Below are 13,254 nucleotides of genomic sequence, written 5' to 3'. Positions count from 1 at the left end.
CTGGCAGGGCGCAGACTGCGCCGGAGTACAAAGTCCTCCTGGGAGCGAGGCCAGGTCCTGCGCGGAGGGACAGAGTCCGCGGGCGGGGCCGTGGCTGCTGCTCCGACCCAACAGGCCGTGCCCTGCCCTGCCCTGCGTGGGGAGCCCGGGCTGGGCGGCTGCGGGACCCTGCTGGGTACCAGGGAGCGCTGGGCCAGTGGGGGAAAGGGGGGTGTTGTGACCGACTGCAGGTGGCATTGCCTGGTTGGGCAGCAGTAGCAGCCAGGGTGACCCCTGTCTCAGCTCTTCCCTCTCCCGGGCTCCCAAGAGCTGTCAAGTACCTGCTCCTGCTGCCCAGGGCCAGGCCCAGCTGGGGTGGCCCCACTCATGCTGGGGACTGGTGGGGGAGGGAGGGGACCTACTGCCTTGGGTCTAGCCTGTTATCCCTTCTCCCTTGGTGAGCAGGAGGGGCTGGTCTGTGCTTCCTAGCAGGACCTTGCTGGCCCAGAGCTGCATCAGCTGTGTGTATGTGATGGGGAGGGGGACTCTGGCAGGTGGTGCTGGGGAGGAGATTGTAGCCCTGATGCTATCTGCAAGCCAGAGGTAGCCCGTGCCTCAGCCCCTGGGAGGGTCTGTCTTTCCTCCAGCTTATCTGTGAGCCTTCCCATATCCCTACTGGAGTCAGTTTCATGGTTCCACTCCTCCCAGGACCACTGACCAGAGCTTTGTCTGTTTCTGCCCCAGCAGAACTAAGTTGCGCAGGACAGGGGCCAGATTCTGCTCCTCAGAGTGGGGGCAGGGGGAGGAGGGGGGCACTGAGGCTCACCTTAGAGACACTGCTGTGGGTCCCTGTGCCTGCAGCAGTGGGGAGACACTTGAGGCTGCCTCCCTTTCCTGTCCTGGTTCCTCTGAGTGTGCAGGTGTCCCTGAGGAGAGCTCCTGTGCTTGTTACAGGTGCTAGAAACATGGTCTTGGGGCAAGGTGCCTGGGTTCCATTTCCCCCTTCACTGCCAACCTGCTGTAGGCAAGATCCTTCTTCAGTGAGACCTCTGTTTCCCTGCCTCACCTGCTGCCTGTCTGGTCTGCTTAGATACCTGCCTTTCTCAGGACCTGGGTAGTACCAGCTGGGATAGGGCCCTACTAATTCTTGGGTAGCTGGCCCTTTGGGTATGGCTGGCCCAGGAGAATGTGAGCTGGGACTCTGGGTGCATGGGTTCCTGCACGGGTCTGTGTGGTAAGAGTTGGGGATGAATGTATCTGGATGCTGAGGCCTATGAGGAAATCCTGGCTTTAAGTTTGTTTCCTCTTTAACTCTGGCAGAGGCTTCCTCAGCTCAGCCTCTGGCAATCTGGGCTTTCCTTGCCTTTACCTTCTCCATTATCTGCCCAAGGGAGTGGGAGGTTGGGAGCCAGGATGCTTGGGGTCTTTTTCCAGATCTGTTCACAAATCCTTTCTGCTTTCCTGGGCTTTGGTTTGCTGCTCTGTAGAACAGGGCTGGTGACATTAATCCTGGGGGCTGGGGGGCTGGTGAGTGTTGCATTCTCTAGGCTCCTGATGTCTTGGGGTGTACTTGCTCAGATGATCCAGTGGGGTTGGGGGCTCTCCCAGGTGGCTTCCAGCCCCTCGCCCTAACTGCTTTCAACCTGGGCATCCCAGCACTAGGAACATCCTGAGCGGGGGCTGTGAGTGGGGGCTGGCTGCCCCTCAGGGACTTTGGGTTGTCTCTTTTAGCTTAGGGCCATGATGGACACTAGGGGATGCTACTGGGGTCACTGGGGGGGGTCTTGCTATTTTCCTTATAGCGCTTTGCCCAGCTCTGGTAGAGGGCACATTCAAGTGCCTTCCATGGAGCCCAAGCCTCTCATGCCTCACGTCTCAAGTTCCTGGTGCAGGACTAGCCCAAGGGGAAGGAAGTGGGGGCCTTCTGCATTTCTGAGGTGTGAGTCATGGGACAAGGAGCTGTGAGGCTTCCTTCCTTCCTGCAGCAGCACTGTGCTGGACTTGGCTCAGCACGGGCTCCTTTGCCTGGAGGATCCCTGTGGAGGATCCCCTTGCCTAGTGCTGAGATGCATCTGCCTTTGAGGTAGGGGTGTCCATGTAAAATGGGGTACTCTTGTGGTTGGAGTGCCCACATGGAGCATTCGAGGCACTGTTTCTCAGAGTTTTGGTACCTGGGGAACTTTCATTTTCTGCATTTAAAACTGGCAGCACCATTCACTTGCCAGTCTGTGGGCCTGGTCCTGCCGTGCAGGGCCTACATGGCTGGGGCCTCATCCTGTTTGTTTCCTGTGGCACACTTCTGCCACTTTTGCAGTATACTCTTTGGGACTCGCTGACTTGGGGGTCACTGTTCCCATTTCTCGAGGGTGAGGGGTCTAAACTCGACTTCTCGCTCCTCAGAGGGTGGTCCTGTGGGTCCTGCCTGGCATCCCAGTTGCAGCAACTTTCCCTTACCCCCAGAAGGTGGCCCCTACTCATCTCTCAGGGGTCCGCATGTGCTGGGGACGGGTGGAACATGGGCACGTGTAGCCATCCTGGAGCCCTTGGCTGCCCTCCCCAGGGCAGCACCTGGCTGTTTGTGGCATGGTGGGGCCTGGTTCTCTACTGGGTCCATGTCCGATGCTGGCTGAAGGGCAACTGCATTCCACTTAGAAGTCCCAGAGGTGGGACTGTCCTTTGCTGATCCAGGGCTCAGCTTGGCCTGGGACCAGGGAACTAGCCTTGGATGAGGTGTGGGAACCTAGGCATTCTGGCTCCCTGCTGCTTCCCAGGATGCTGTGCTGTTGGTGTGCAGGTGTGGGCACTGTCCGTGATGCCCCCCAATCTCTCTGTTGCAGATGTGGCCCTGACTGGTAGCCATGCCAGCCTGTTGACATGGAGGTGTGAGCTCCCTGTGAGCTCCCCTTTAACACCGGCAGTTTCATTGCCACCCCAGCCCTCACCCCCAGCTCTACAGACACAAAGGCCTTCTCTGAAGCCCCTGCTGGACTGAGGGGCCCTGCCCCCACTTGCCTGTCTCCCAGTGCCAGACCCACCCTGCTGTCACCATGTCGACTTCATCACTTCGGCGCCAGATGAAGAATATTGTGCACAACTACTCAGAGGCAGAGATCAAGGTGCGGGAGGCTACATCCAATGACCCATGGGGCCCGTCTAGCTCGCTCATGTCCGAGATAGCTGACCTCACCTACAACGTGGTTGCATTCTCTGAGATCATGAGCATGATCTGGAAACGCCTCAATGACCATGGCAAGAACTGGCGCCACGTCTACAAGGTAATGCCCTGCTGCAGCTTCAGCCACTGGAACCTGGGCATCTGGGATCTCTGCCATCCCCACATCTCCCCTCTCAGACTGGAAGAGAACCTGGGTGTCCTGGCTCCCAAACTGCATGCTTTAAGCCAGCAGGCCTCCCCAAGCTGTGGATATCCCAGGTGTCCTGGCTCCCAGAACCCACTGTTGCTGTAACCCACCAGATCTCCTTCCCTGAGGTGAAGAAAAGCTCCTAGGCCCCTCTACTCTAGCCCTTTGGGCACTACCTGCCTTGCTACTTGCTGCCTTCAGTGTGGCTTTTACAGTTATGTGATCACAGAATCATTAGATACATCTTATGAGGTTGAGTGCCCTGGCAGTGGGGCCCTGTACCTGAGCACAGGTGGTGCTGGGGTCAGCTGAGTGTCATGGCTGGGTGATGGTTTTGGGCGTGCTGGGGTCAGCTGAGTGTCATGGCTGGGGGATGGTTTTGTTCCACATAGCCCAGCCTGGTTTTGGGCCACATGGCTACAGCCTCCCTGTGGCCTGGTCCAGGGTTGCCTGTGTGGGGCAGGGACTCTGATCGCTGTTATGGGGACCTGGGAGAGTCACAGGGTACCTAGGCTATGGTGGTAGTGGGGTGAATGAAAGCTGCATATTAGGGTGGGCTGTTGGGGTGGGGTGGGCTGCAGCAGGCACGTAGTGGTGTGTGGCAGGCTGGGGTTGGCAGTAGTAGCATGGGATAGGCCATGGTGGACAAAGTGAGGCAGGCCATGGCAGGTGCACTTCCCCTGTCCCCACCACCCTGAGTTACTCCCCTCCTCCTCTACCCAGGCCATGACGCTAATGGAGTACCTGATCAAGACAGGCTCAGAGCGTGTGGCACAGCAGTGCAAGGAGAACATCTACGCTATCCAGACTCTGAAGGACTTCCAGTACGTTGACCGTGATGGCAAGGACCAGGGGGTCAATGTGCGTGAGAAAGCCAAGCAGCTGGTGGCTCTGCTCAAGGACGATGAGCGTCTCAAGGAGGAGCGTGCCCATGCCCTCAAGACTAAGGAGAAGCTGGCCCAGACGTCCACAGGTGAGAGGGGAGGGTTGGGGCTGACTGTTCCCACCTAACGTCACAAGCAGCCATCTGTCCTGCTTGGCCACAGCTGTGGGGGGTGGTGTCCTGCAGTGCAAGAGGTACCTTGGGGAGGGCATGCTGGTACCCTGAAGGAGGGGCTGGGGCAGCAGCATCCCCAGTGCCTTGTGGGAAGAGCTGCTCTAGTGGCCGTGGTGCCTCTGGTCCTGGGATCTCACCTGGCATTGTCCGTATGTTGTCACTTCTGAGTGCAGTGTTACACCAGCCCCCAGTGTCCCACACAGTACTAGTACTGCCTGTGCACCCTACACTTCTGCTCCGTATTCTGCCCCCCACAACTGGACCTGGGGTATTTGACACAACAGTCACCAGAGGCAGCTGCATCTGTTTCCAGGGAGGGATCCCTGTATACCAAGACCTCAGTGTACCCCACTTTAAAATCAGCTACATCTCAGTGCTGGGAGATGAGGCCCTGTATAAACAGCTCCCAACCTGTTGCACCCCAGCAGTCACTGCATCTTAGTGCTAGGTGAGGGATCTGTTTTAAACCAGGCCCTGACATATCCCATTCCAGAAGTGGCTGTGTCTTGCCACTGAGCAAGCATTTTTCCTGGGAAAAGTCTCCCTTCCCTACTGCAGAAACAGCTGCATCTTAGCCTGCCTGCTGCTGCTGGGTGTGACTAAGTTGCCTGATGTTTGATGTGACTGGTGGGGTCAAGCTTTGTGTTGTTTGAATGAAGATTGCTTGGGTGGCAGGTTGGGAGTGAGCGGCATCAGTAGGCAGTGTGTTTAATCCTCCTCTTGCTGCTGCCTAGGGCATTTGGAGGGTCTCCCAGGTGCCAGGACACCCTGAGCCTTAGCTCGTGTATCTTGTGGATCTGAGCTCACTGGCTGTGCCCTGTCCCACCCTGGGGAGCGAGGAGACATGTTCCTTGGGATGAGGCAGCTGCAGGCTGCTGGACTGATCCTGCCTCACCTCAGAGCAGGAGGCCTTTCCTGGGCAGGTGGGTTGGAAGCTTGGTGGGGCTGTGTCAGCCACCGGTTGCCTTCTGCAGCACCAGCACTTCCTGCCCACCTTGCACAGCTGCTTTGTACTTTGCCTCCCCAGTTGGTCTAGGGTTCCCTGCCCTCCCCACACAGGAACCCCTGCCCTGGAGGAAGTTGATCCAAAAATCTCCCCTGCTCCTCCCCATTTCCCATTTCTAAGATCTTCCTGGGGAAGATCTTAGAAAAGTTTATTAAAGAGGCCATCCTTAATGGACTGGCCGACGCCAACATCTTAAGGGATAGCCAGCACGGGTTTGTTGCGGGTAGGTCTTGCTTGACCAATCTCATTTCCTTCTGCGACCAGGTGACCTATCACCTGGACAAGGGAGAAGAGATTGATGTCATATATCTTGACTTCAAAAATGCCTTCGATCTGGTGTCCCATGATCGCCTCTTGGAGAAACGGGCCAATTGTCGCCTTGGGTCCTCCCCGATCCACTGGCTGGAAAATTGGGGCTGGGGGCGGACCCAGAGGGTAGTAATCGATGGAAGTCACTCATCATGGTGTCCTGTGACCAGTGGGGTCCCCCAAGGCTCTGGCCTTGGACCCATACTGTTCAACATCTTCATTAATGGTGTGGACACTGGAGTCAGAAGCGGACTGGCCAAGTTCGCCGATGACACCAAACTTTGGGGCAAAGCATCCACACCAGAGGACAGGCAGGTTATCCAGGCTGACCTGGACAGGCTCAGCAAGTGGGCGGATGAGAATCTGATGGTGTTCAACGCCGATAAATGCAAGGTTCTCCACCTTGGGGGAAAAAAACCCTCAGCATCCTTATAGGCTCGGCAGTGTTATGTTGGCTAGCACTATGGAAGAAAGAGACTTGGGGGTCATCATTGACCACAAGATGAACATGAGCCTGCAATGCGATGCGGCAGCTAGTAAAGCGACCAAAACGCTGGCTTGCATCCATAGATGCTTCTCAAGCAAATCCCGGGACGTCATTCTCCCCCTGTACTTGGCCTTAGTGAGGCCGCAGCTGGAGTACTGTGTCCAGTTTTGGGCTCCACAATTCAAAAAGGATGTGGAGAAGCTTGAGAGAGTCCAGAGAAGAGCCACGCGCATGATCAGAGGTCAGGGAAGCAGACCCTACGATGACAGGCTGAGAGCCCTGGGGCTCTTTAGCCTGAAAAAGCGCAGGCTCAGGGGTGATCTGATGGCCACCTACAAGTTTATCAAGGGTGACCACCAGCATCTGGGGGAACGTTTGTTCACCAGAGCGCCCCAAGGGATGATGAGGTCGAATGGTCACAAACTACTTCAAGACCGTTTCAGGCTGGACATAAGGAAGAACTTCTTTACTGTCCGAGCCCCCAAGGTCTGGAACAGCCTGCCACCGGAGGTGGTTCAAGCGCCTTCATTGAACACCTTCAAGATGAAACTGGATGCTTATCTTGCTGGGATCCTATGACCCCAGCTGACTTCCTGGCCTTTGGGCGGGGGGCTGGACTCGATGATCTTCCGAGGTCCCTTCCAGCCCTGATGTCTGTGAAATGAAATCTATGTCTATGAAATTTCCTGCCAGAACCAGGAAGTGCTGCCAATGCAAAGTGCAGGCCCAGAGACAGACTTTGCCTTATGCCATGCCTCATTCCTAACCAGTGTCCCTATCCCTGTCCCTCCACATGACTCCCATGTGCTCCCACCCTGCCAATGCTTCTCAATTCTGCCCTGTATCTCTCTGCCCCCTCAGCCCTGGGGTCTGCTTTGTTAGCTCTAATCAGTAGCAGTGAAGGAGTTAATGCATGGCTTTCTCCCCCTCCTGTCAGTGTGGGTATCTTGCCTTCTCCCTACCCCAGCTGTGTTGCCAGCAACCTTTGACCTGTCTGGCAGGGCATGGGTGCCAAGGGGGTAGGGCCCTGTTGGAAGGGTGGAGGTAGGAACTGGGCTAGGCCCTTAGAGACAGGGAATGCAGTGTCCCCCTACTCTTGTAGCTCAGGCTCAGTGGGGGTTCTCAGCCTGGAGTTCTCAGCCTTCCTTCTGGGGAAGGTCTCCCAGCTTGACTAGATCCTCCTTCTGGGTGCAGCGGGGGTCCTGAATCATCATGGGGGCAGTTCCCCACAACCCCTTGCTCCCAGCAGGATCCAGCTCCCTACCCTTCCCCCAGAGTAGCAGGGAGCCTAGTAGAAGATCTCTCCTCTAGGTGCCCCATTTGGGCACGCAGAGCCTCCTTGCCTTAAAGCAGGCCCTACCGCAGTGCTCTGACCCTTGCTGAGAGACTCAGCAAGATTAGGAACATCCTCATTGTCATGGGCTGTGCTAAGGAAGTCTGACAGCTGGTGCCAGGGTGTCTGGTAAGTGGTCCCTGCCAGCCCCCATATGCATCAGGGCAAAGGGAAGAGGCCATCATGGGACCAGCTACATCTGTGTGAGGGGCCTTAAAGCATGTGGCCAGCAGAGGGCACTGCCCGGCACATATTAGCATGGCCTTGCATGCACTAAGAATCACTCTCAGAGGATGAGTTGTTATATTTGGGAACCACTGGGGAGCAGGGAATGGGGCTCAGGGTGCTGTACAGTGGGGAGGGTCCTACTTTTGTAAGTGCTACTTCTGACCTCTCATCCCAGCCTGTGGAGTCCCCAGGGGTTTTATCATTTGGGTGAGAAAATGGAGCTGCTCACTCTTGATTCTGTAAAATAATCTGGTTGCTCATATGGTGAGGGGGCCTTTCATAAGAAATTCCCCCAGGTGGCCGCTGCATCTCTGTGCCGAGTAAGGGGTCCCTGTGTAACCAGCCCCTGTCCCGGCCCTACCTAGCAGTGGCCAAATGCACAGTTCCTTCTGTGAGAGGTGTTCTGTCTAATGGTTTAACCCTTTCTGCTCTGCAGCCTCCTCAGCCTCAAGTGCCAGTGCCCCCACAGATGCAGAGCAGGCCTGGCCGCAGAGCAGCGGGGAGGAGGAGCTGCAGTTACAGCTGGCATTGGCCATGAGCAAGGAGGAGGCTGAGCAGGTAAGGCGGAGCCGCCCACATGGGGCTGTGGAAGAGGGCCCTGGTGGGGTATTGGGAAGGCTGAATTTCTGTGGCCTAGGCAGTGGGTCCCTATTACATGGAGCTGGCTGCCCTTTGCTGACCCAGTCGAGGCCCCAAGGGAGTTGCTCAGGGTGGGGCTGATTAAGATTTGATTCTTCTGTCCACTCCAGCCTGCAAAATTCCCACCTTTAAGATAACTTTTGTGTCACCCACCTGCTCAGCTCTTTGCCCCCACTGCCAACCAAACACTGCTGTCCTCATGCTTCTAGTGATGTCAGTTTGGCTTATAGAGTGGGGAGCAGACAGCTGACAGAATGGGCTCAGTAGTGCCATGTCAAGACTGATGCTTTCTGGAGTGGGAAGGCCCCACTCCTTCTCCCACCCTGTGCGCCAGCTAGAGTCCCTGTCCTGGGGCTGTTACCACCTAAAAGCAAAGTGCCTCTGCCACACCTCCTCTGGGGCTGGATAGCACCGGTGCTGTCTGGAGGAGGAAGACCCTGTCCCATCCCCACTCTGAGATGACCAATTTCCTTCAGAAGCACAAGCCATGTTTGAGGTGGCGTGGGGGTGGAAACAGTTCCCATGAGAAAAAGCCCTGTGGAGTGCTTCATGTCCCTGGTTGGTGGTGTCTTACCAATTCTGGGTGACAGGTCTCAAAGGCTTTTGGGGCAGAGAATGAGGATTGGGATGGTTGGGAGCACATTGGCCTGGAGTGGGGATACGGCTGGCATTGTCATCTTGTCCCATGCTCAGAGTAGGGGAGCAGGGCCACCCCCCACCACAGCACAGAAATGGGGCCTACTGGCTGGCAGGCTCCTGGCTTAGGGATGTCAGTACTTGGAGGGGCAAGGCTGATGCCCCCATCTCCTGCAGCGACCACCTGCCGTTGAAGACTCCAGGAAGAACAGCCATGGCTCTGCCCCTTGATCCCCTGTCCTGCTCTTCCCCACCCCCACTGTGTGCTTCCACTGGCCAGTGCCCCTCCCTGATGCACGCAGCCCTCCTGTCCCTGCCCTCTATCTCCCAGCACCAGCTGCCCCACACCTGTTTGATGTCTTCCCTGTGTCCCCATGTGTGCACCTCGTCTTCTGAGTTTAAGGGGTGGGTAAGTTGTGTCCCTTGGGCCTCTCTGGTCTGCCTTCTGTGTGCTGCACTCCTGTGGACACCCCTCCAGGCGTGGCCCCCGCTGCACCTTCACCATCTGCTCTCTCTGCACCCAGCCCCCTGCCGCAGCTGAAGAGGACCTGCAGCTCCAGCTTGCCCTTAGCTTGAGCAAGGAGGAGCACGACAAGGTTAGAGCCCCCCACCATCTAACAGACCCCGGCCCCCTCACTCACACTGCGCTAACCCTCCGTCTGCTAGAGCAGAGCTAACCTGATCTTGAGCCCACCGGGAGGCACCTTCCTTTCCTCTGGAAATTCCCTGCTGGGGCTGGTTGGGGCTAGGCAGTTTCACCCTCCTCTACACCACAGTCAGTTTCCCGCCTGGGGTGGCCTCGTCACTGACAGTGGGGGCAACCCTGTCTCTGGGTCTCCTTGTCCCCCATTTGAGTTGGTGGTGGCATCCTGCAGTTCCTGGTCTGACCGTACAGAATGTAGAAGCATAGAGAAGTAGGGGTGGAAGAGAGTGACCTCTGGAGATCATCTAGCCAAGCCCCTTGCCAGAGGTAGGATCATCCCTGTCCAAACCATCCTGTACAAATCCATTGTCTAACCTCTTAGCAAAACTACACAGTCAACCCTGATACAAGCACAAGACATAATACCATAATCTGCTACAGGTAAAGCAGAGGGACCATGTTGACCAATGTCATGCTGCCACAAAGATTGTCCAGAGACCCCAGGAAGGGAGCCATGCACCTCACTACAGAGGAAGGCAAAAACCCCCACAGTCTGTACCAATCTGACCATGGAGTAAAATTCCTTCCTGACCCTAAATATGGTGATTGGTCTGACCCTGAGCAGAGGGGCCAGACCCTCTAGCCAGGAATATTCAGGATATAAGATAACCCTGGTGCTTTCACACAGTAGTCTCTCACTGGTTCTAATGGATTTTCTGATGCTTCCTGTCCCAAGTGATGCAGGGCTGTCAGCCCACCACCATCACGCCTCTTGCTGGATTCTGGAGGAATTCCAGCCCTACTGGGGGGAAGTGGAGTGTAGGGAGGAGTTGGGATATCTGCGTTCTTAGTTCAGGATGGGGAGTGTGATCTGAGAAGTCAGCAGTAGGTAGCACGTAGCCAGGGCTTGTATGGGAAATGGGGCCTGAATCCAGATGTCCCTTACTCTCCTGGGGCTCGGTCCCCTTGACCCCCTAAGCCCTCCCATCCTGCTTCCTCCAGCCCAGACCTGTAGGCTTAGGCTGTTCAGCCTTCTTCCATTTCTGGACAGTGCAACCCACTGGGTCCAGTCCCTCCCCGCTTTCCAACCCAGCTAGGCTGATAGGCACTGGCTCTTGAGTTCCTTCCATGTGGTGCCCTTGTGCCCCTGGCCTACTGCATCAGCTTCCAGTGGTGGGGCGGGTGATGCCTAGCCTCAGCCTTGGGGAGCAATGGAAGGTTCTGTCCGGTTTGCTACACGCTGGGTCGTTTGGATCTTTGGTGGTGGCTGCATCCTAATCTACCTCCTGTTAATCATTGTTAACCCCTGGCTAATCTCTGTCTGTCTGCCTGGATTCTCTTGTGTCTCCTCCTCTGCTTTGGCATGGATGATTGCCACCTTGTGGCTGCCTTGCACAGGGGATGATGTTGTGGGGGGCAACTTGATTGGGAGGCTGGATTTGGGGAGCAGGGATGGCTTATTTGCTCTGGAGTGGGCCAGGTTGGTCATTTGGGGTGACTCTCACCATATCCAGGCATCACACAAGTGCCATGGGCCAATGTGGAGGGGGCCATGCACGGGGGAGGGGTCTGTCCAGCCATAGGGGACCTTGTCTTCTAGTTGGATTGAGGTGGCCTGGGGAGAGGCTGATCTCTTTCCCAATGCCTCCACACCTGGCTCTGCCTGGGGGAGTATCATTCAAGTATGGGCTGTGTGGCTCTGTGCAGAGGGTTCCAGAGCCCTCCATCCTGAGCTAGCCATGTATTAGTGCCCCAGGGGCCACCTCTCTGTGGCCCAGCCTGGAATGGAGCTTCATGGGAAATTAGGGTCTTGAAGGGTGAGGGTAACCAGCCCACCACCAGGTCAGATTACAGGGGCTATGTGTGAGGTGCAGCCAGCATGTAGTGTACACCACCCCACTTCTGTGCTGTGCAAGGCCAAAAGAGCTGGTGGGAACCAGGACTCCTGGGTTCTATCCCTGTTCTGTGGGAGAGTGTTGAGATCTGGTGGGTTAGAGCAGAGGGGTGCAGGGAGTCAGGACATCTGGGTTCTATTCGCAAGTTGTTTCCAGAGCTGGGCTATTAACCCTGTGTTTGCCAGTCAGGGGCAGCATCACCTCCGTGTTCTGGGGGTCTCTTGAGGGCCCCGCTCTTCTCAGCGTGTCCAGGTGCCTGCATACAGGTCAGCAGGAGGTGAGTCCCCACTGCACTGGGCCCGCCCTGCCCCATGGGCACCTATGCTGATGCCATCTTTTCTTCCCCATCCATCAGGAGGAGCGCATCCGTCGAGGAGATGACCTGCGCCTCCAGATGGCCATTGAGGAGAGCAAGAAGGAGACTGTGCCGGCCCGGAGTGAGGAGGTATCCCTGTGTTAGCACCCTGCCAGGGAAGGGGAGGGGTGCAGGTGGCATGAGATCACCTGGTTCATTGTGGGAGAAGGGCTATTCTGCTGGCTGGGCCCACATTGGGGCTGGGACAGGACCACTGGTGATGAGTAGGGGGTGCACGTCCACCCCCTGACTATAGCGTTCCCTAGCAGTGGGGGCAGGCGAGAGCATTGGTGCCCTCCCAGCGAGGAGGGCACCTGAGAGTGCCAGCCAGAGAGTGCACCAGGAGAAACGGTCCCCCCATGGGCGATCCCGCTGACCTGGAAGTGTCAGTGACACACCACTGTCAGTTGTGGGTTGGTGGGATTGGCGGCAGGGGGCCCCCCCCCCCAGCCACTGACTGTCTGTGACTTGGGAGGCACCAGTTGCCCATAGGCAGGACTGCCATAGCTTGGGCATAAGCGCTTGGGAGGGTTGCACTTGGGGATTGGAGTCTCACTCAAAGGCTCCCCTTACACAGCTATCATCAATGTAGTGGGGGTGCCATGGGAGGGAGCAGGGGTCACAGCAGTGCAGCCAGTTTCCAGTGCCAGGCTTCGGGTAGGCCTTGGAGGAGGGGGTTCATGGTTGGTATTGGTGCCTGAGGATTCCTCCTCTCACCATGTGCTGTCTCTCTCCTTGCAGTCATCACTGATGGACCTGGCTGACGTCTTCACAGCTCCAGCCCCCCCAGCCATAGGGGACCCCTGGAACACCACAGCCCCTGCTGACCCTTGGGGCACTTCTGGGCCTGCCCCAGCTGGGCCCCCAGCCTCTGACCCATGGGGTGGGACCCCTAGTGGCCCACCTCCCAGCAGTGACCCATGGGGGGCAGCTGCCCCCATCCCTGCTGTGGCCTCTGCAGATCCCTGGGGAGGTGACCAAACCACCACCAACTCAGATCCCTGGAATTCTGAAGGTGTGTATCTTCCCTGCACTGGGGGTGCCTGTCCCCATGGTCTCTGGGCTTCTGCCATCTGGTGTAGGACCATTGAGCCATGCCCACCTTCCAGCATGCTCTACCCCAGCCCATGGTTAGACCACATCCCACTGACAGCCAGCCACTGTCCTGCTTCATGGGAGCTGGCTCTGAAGGCCTGTGGCATGTTATGGGTTGGTCACAGTGCCATCACCCTGTTCCCAGATGGGATGGAAACTAAGGCATAGAGTGAGAACAGGGCTAAGCTACCAAGTGAACCCAGGAGTCCTGCATCCCCCATCTGGTACTT

At 57.0% G+C, this 13,254-nt stretch overlaps 1 protein-coding gene across 5 annotated transcripts in view; it reads left to right on the top strand.

Annotated features, from left to right (window-relative positions):
• The window catches only part of EPN1 (epsin 1), a 16,640-nt gene that overhangs the window by 505 nt on the left and 2,881 nt on the right, over positions 1–13,254 (top strand). For 2 of the 5 annotated variants that reach the window (XM_006026741.3, XM_006026738.3), the window contains exons 2-8: positions 2,817–3,254; positions 4,065–4,314; positions 8,198–8,319; positions 9,561–9,632; positions 11,760–11,840; positions 11,930–12,019; positions 12,671–12,944. In XM_006026741.3, the coding sequence (XP_006026803.1) occupies positions 3,027–3,254; positions 4,065–4,314; positions 8,198–8,319; positions 9,561–9,632; positions 11,760–11,840; positions 11,930–12,019; positions 12,671–12,944 (1,117 nt within the window). In that variant the 5' untranslated portion in view covers positions 2,817–3,026. The remainder of the gene's footprint in view (positions 1–2,816; positions 3,255–4,064; positions 4,315–8,197; positions 8,320–9,560; positions 9,633–11,759; positions 11,841–11,929; positions 12,020–12,670; positions 12,945–13,254) is intronic. The other 3 variants (XM_025207770.1, XM_006026739.3, XM_006026740.3) reach the window with 3 other exon arrangements.

Source organism: Alligator sinensis, unplaced genomic scaffold (genome assembly GCF_000455745.1).
Source record: "Alligator sinensis unplaced genomic scaffold, ASM45574v1 scaffold709_1, whole genome shotgun sequence".
NCBI classification, from domain to species: Eukaryota; Metazoa; Chordata; order Crocodylia; family Alligatoridae; genus Alligator; species Alligator sinensis.
Note: the sequence above shows the minus strand (reverse complement) of the source record. Positions and strands in the feature narration are given on the sequence as shown.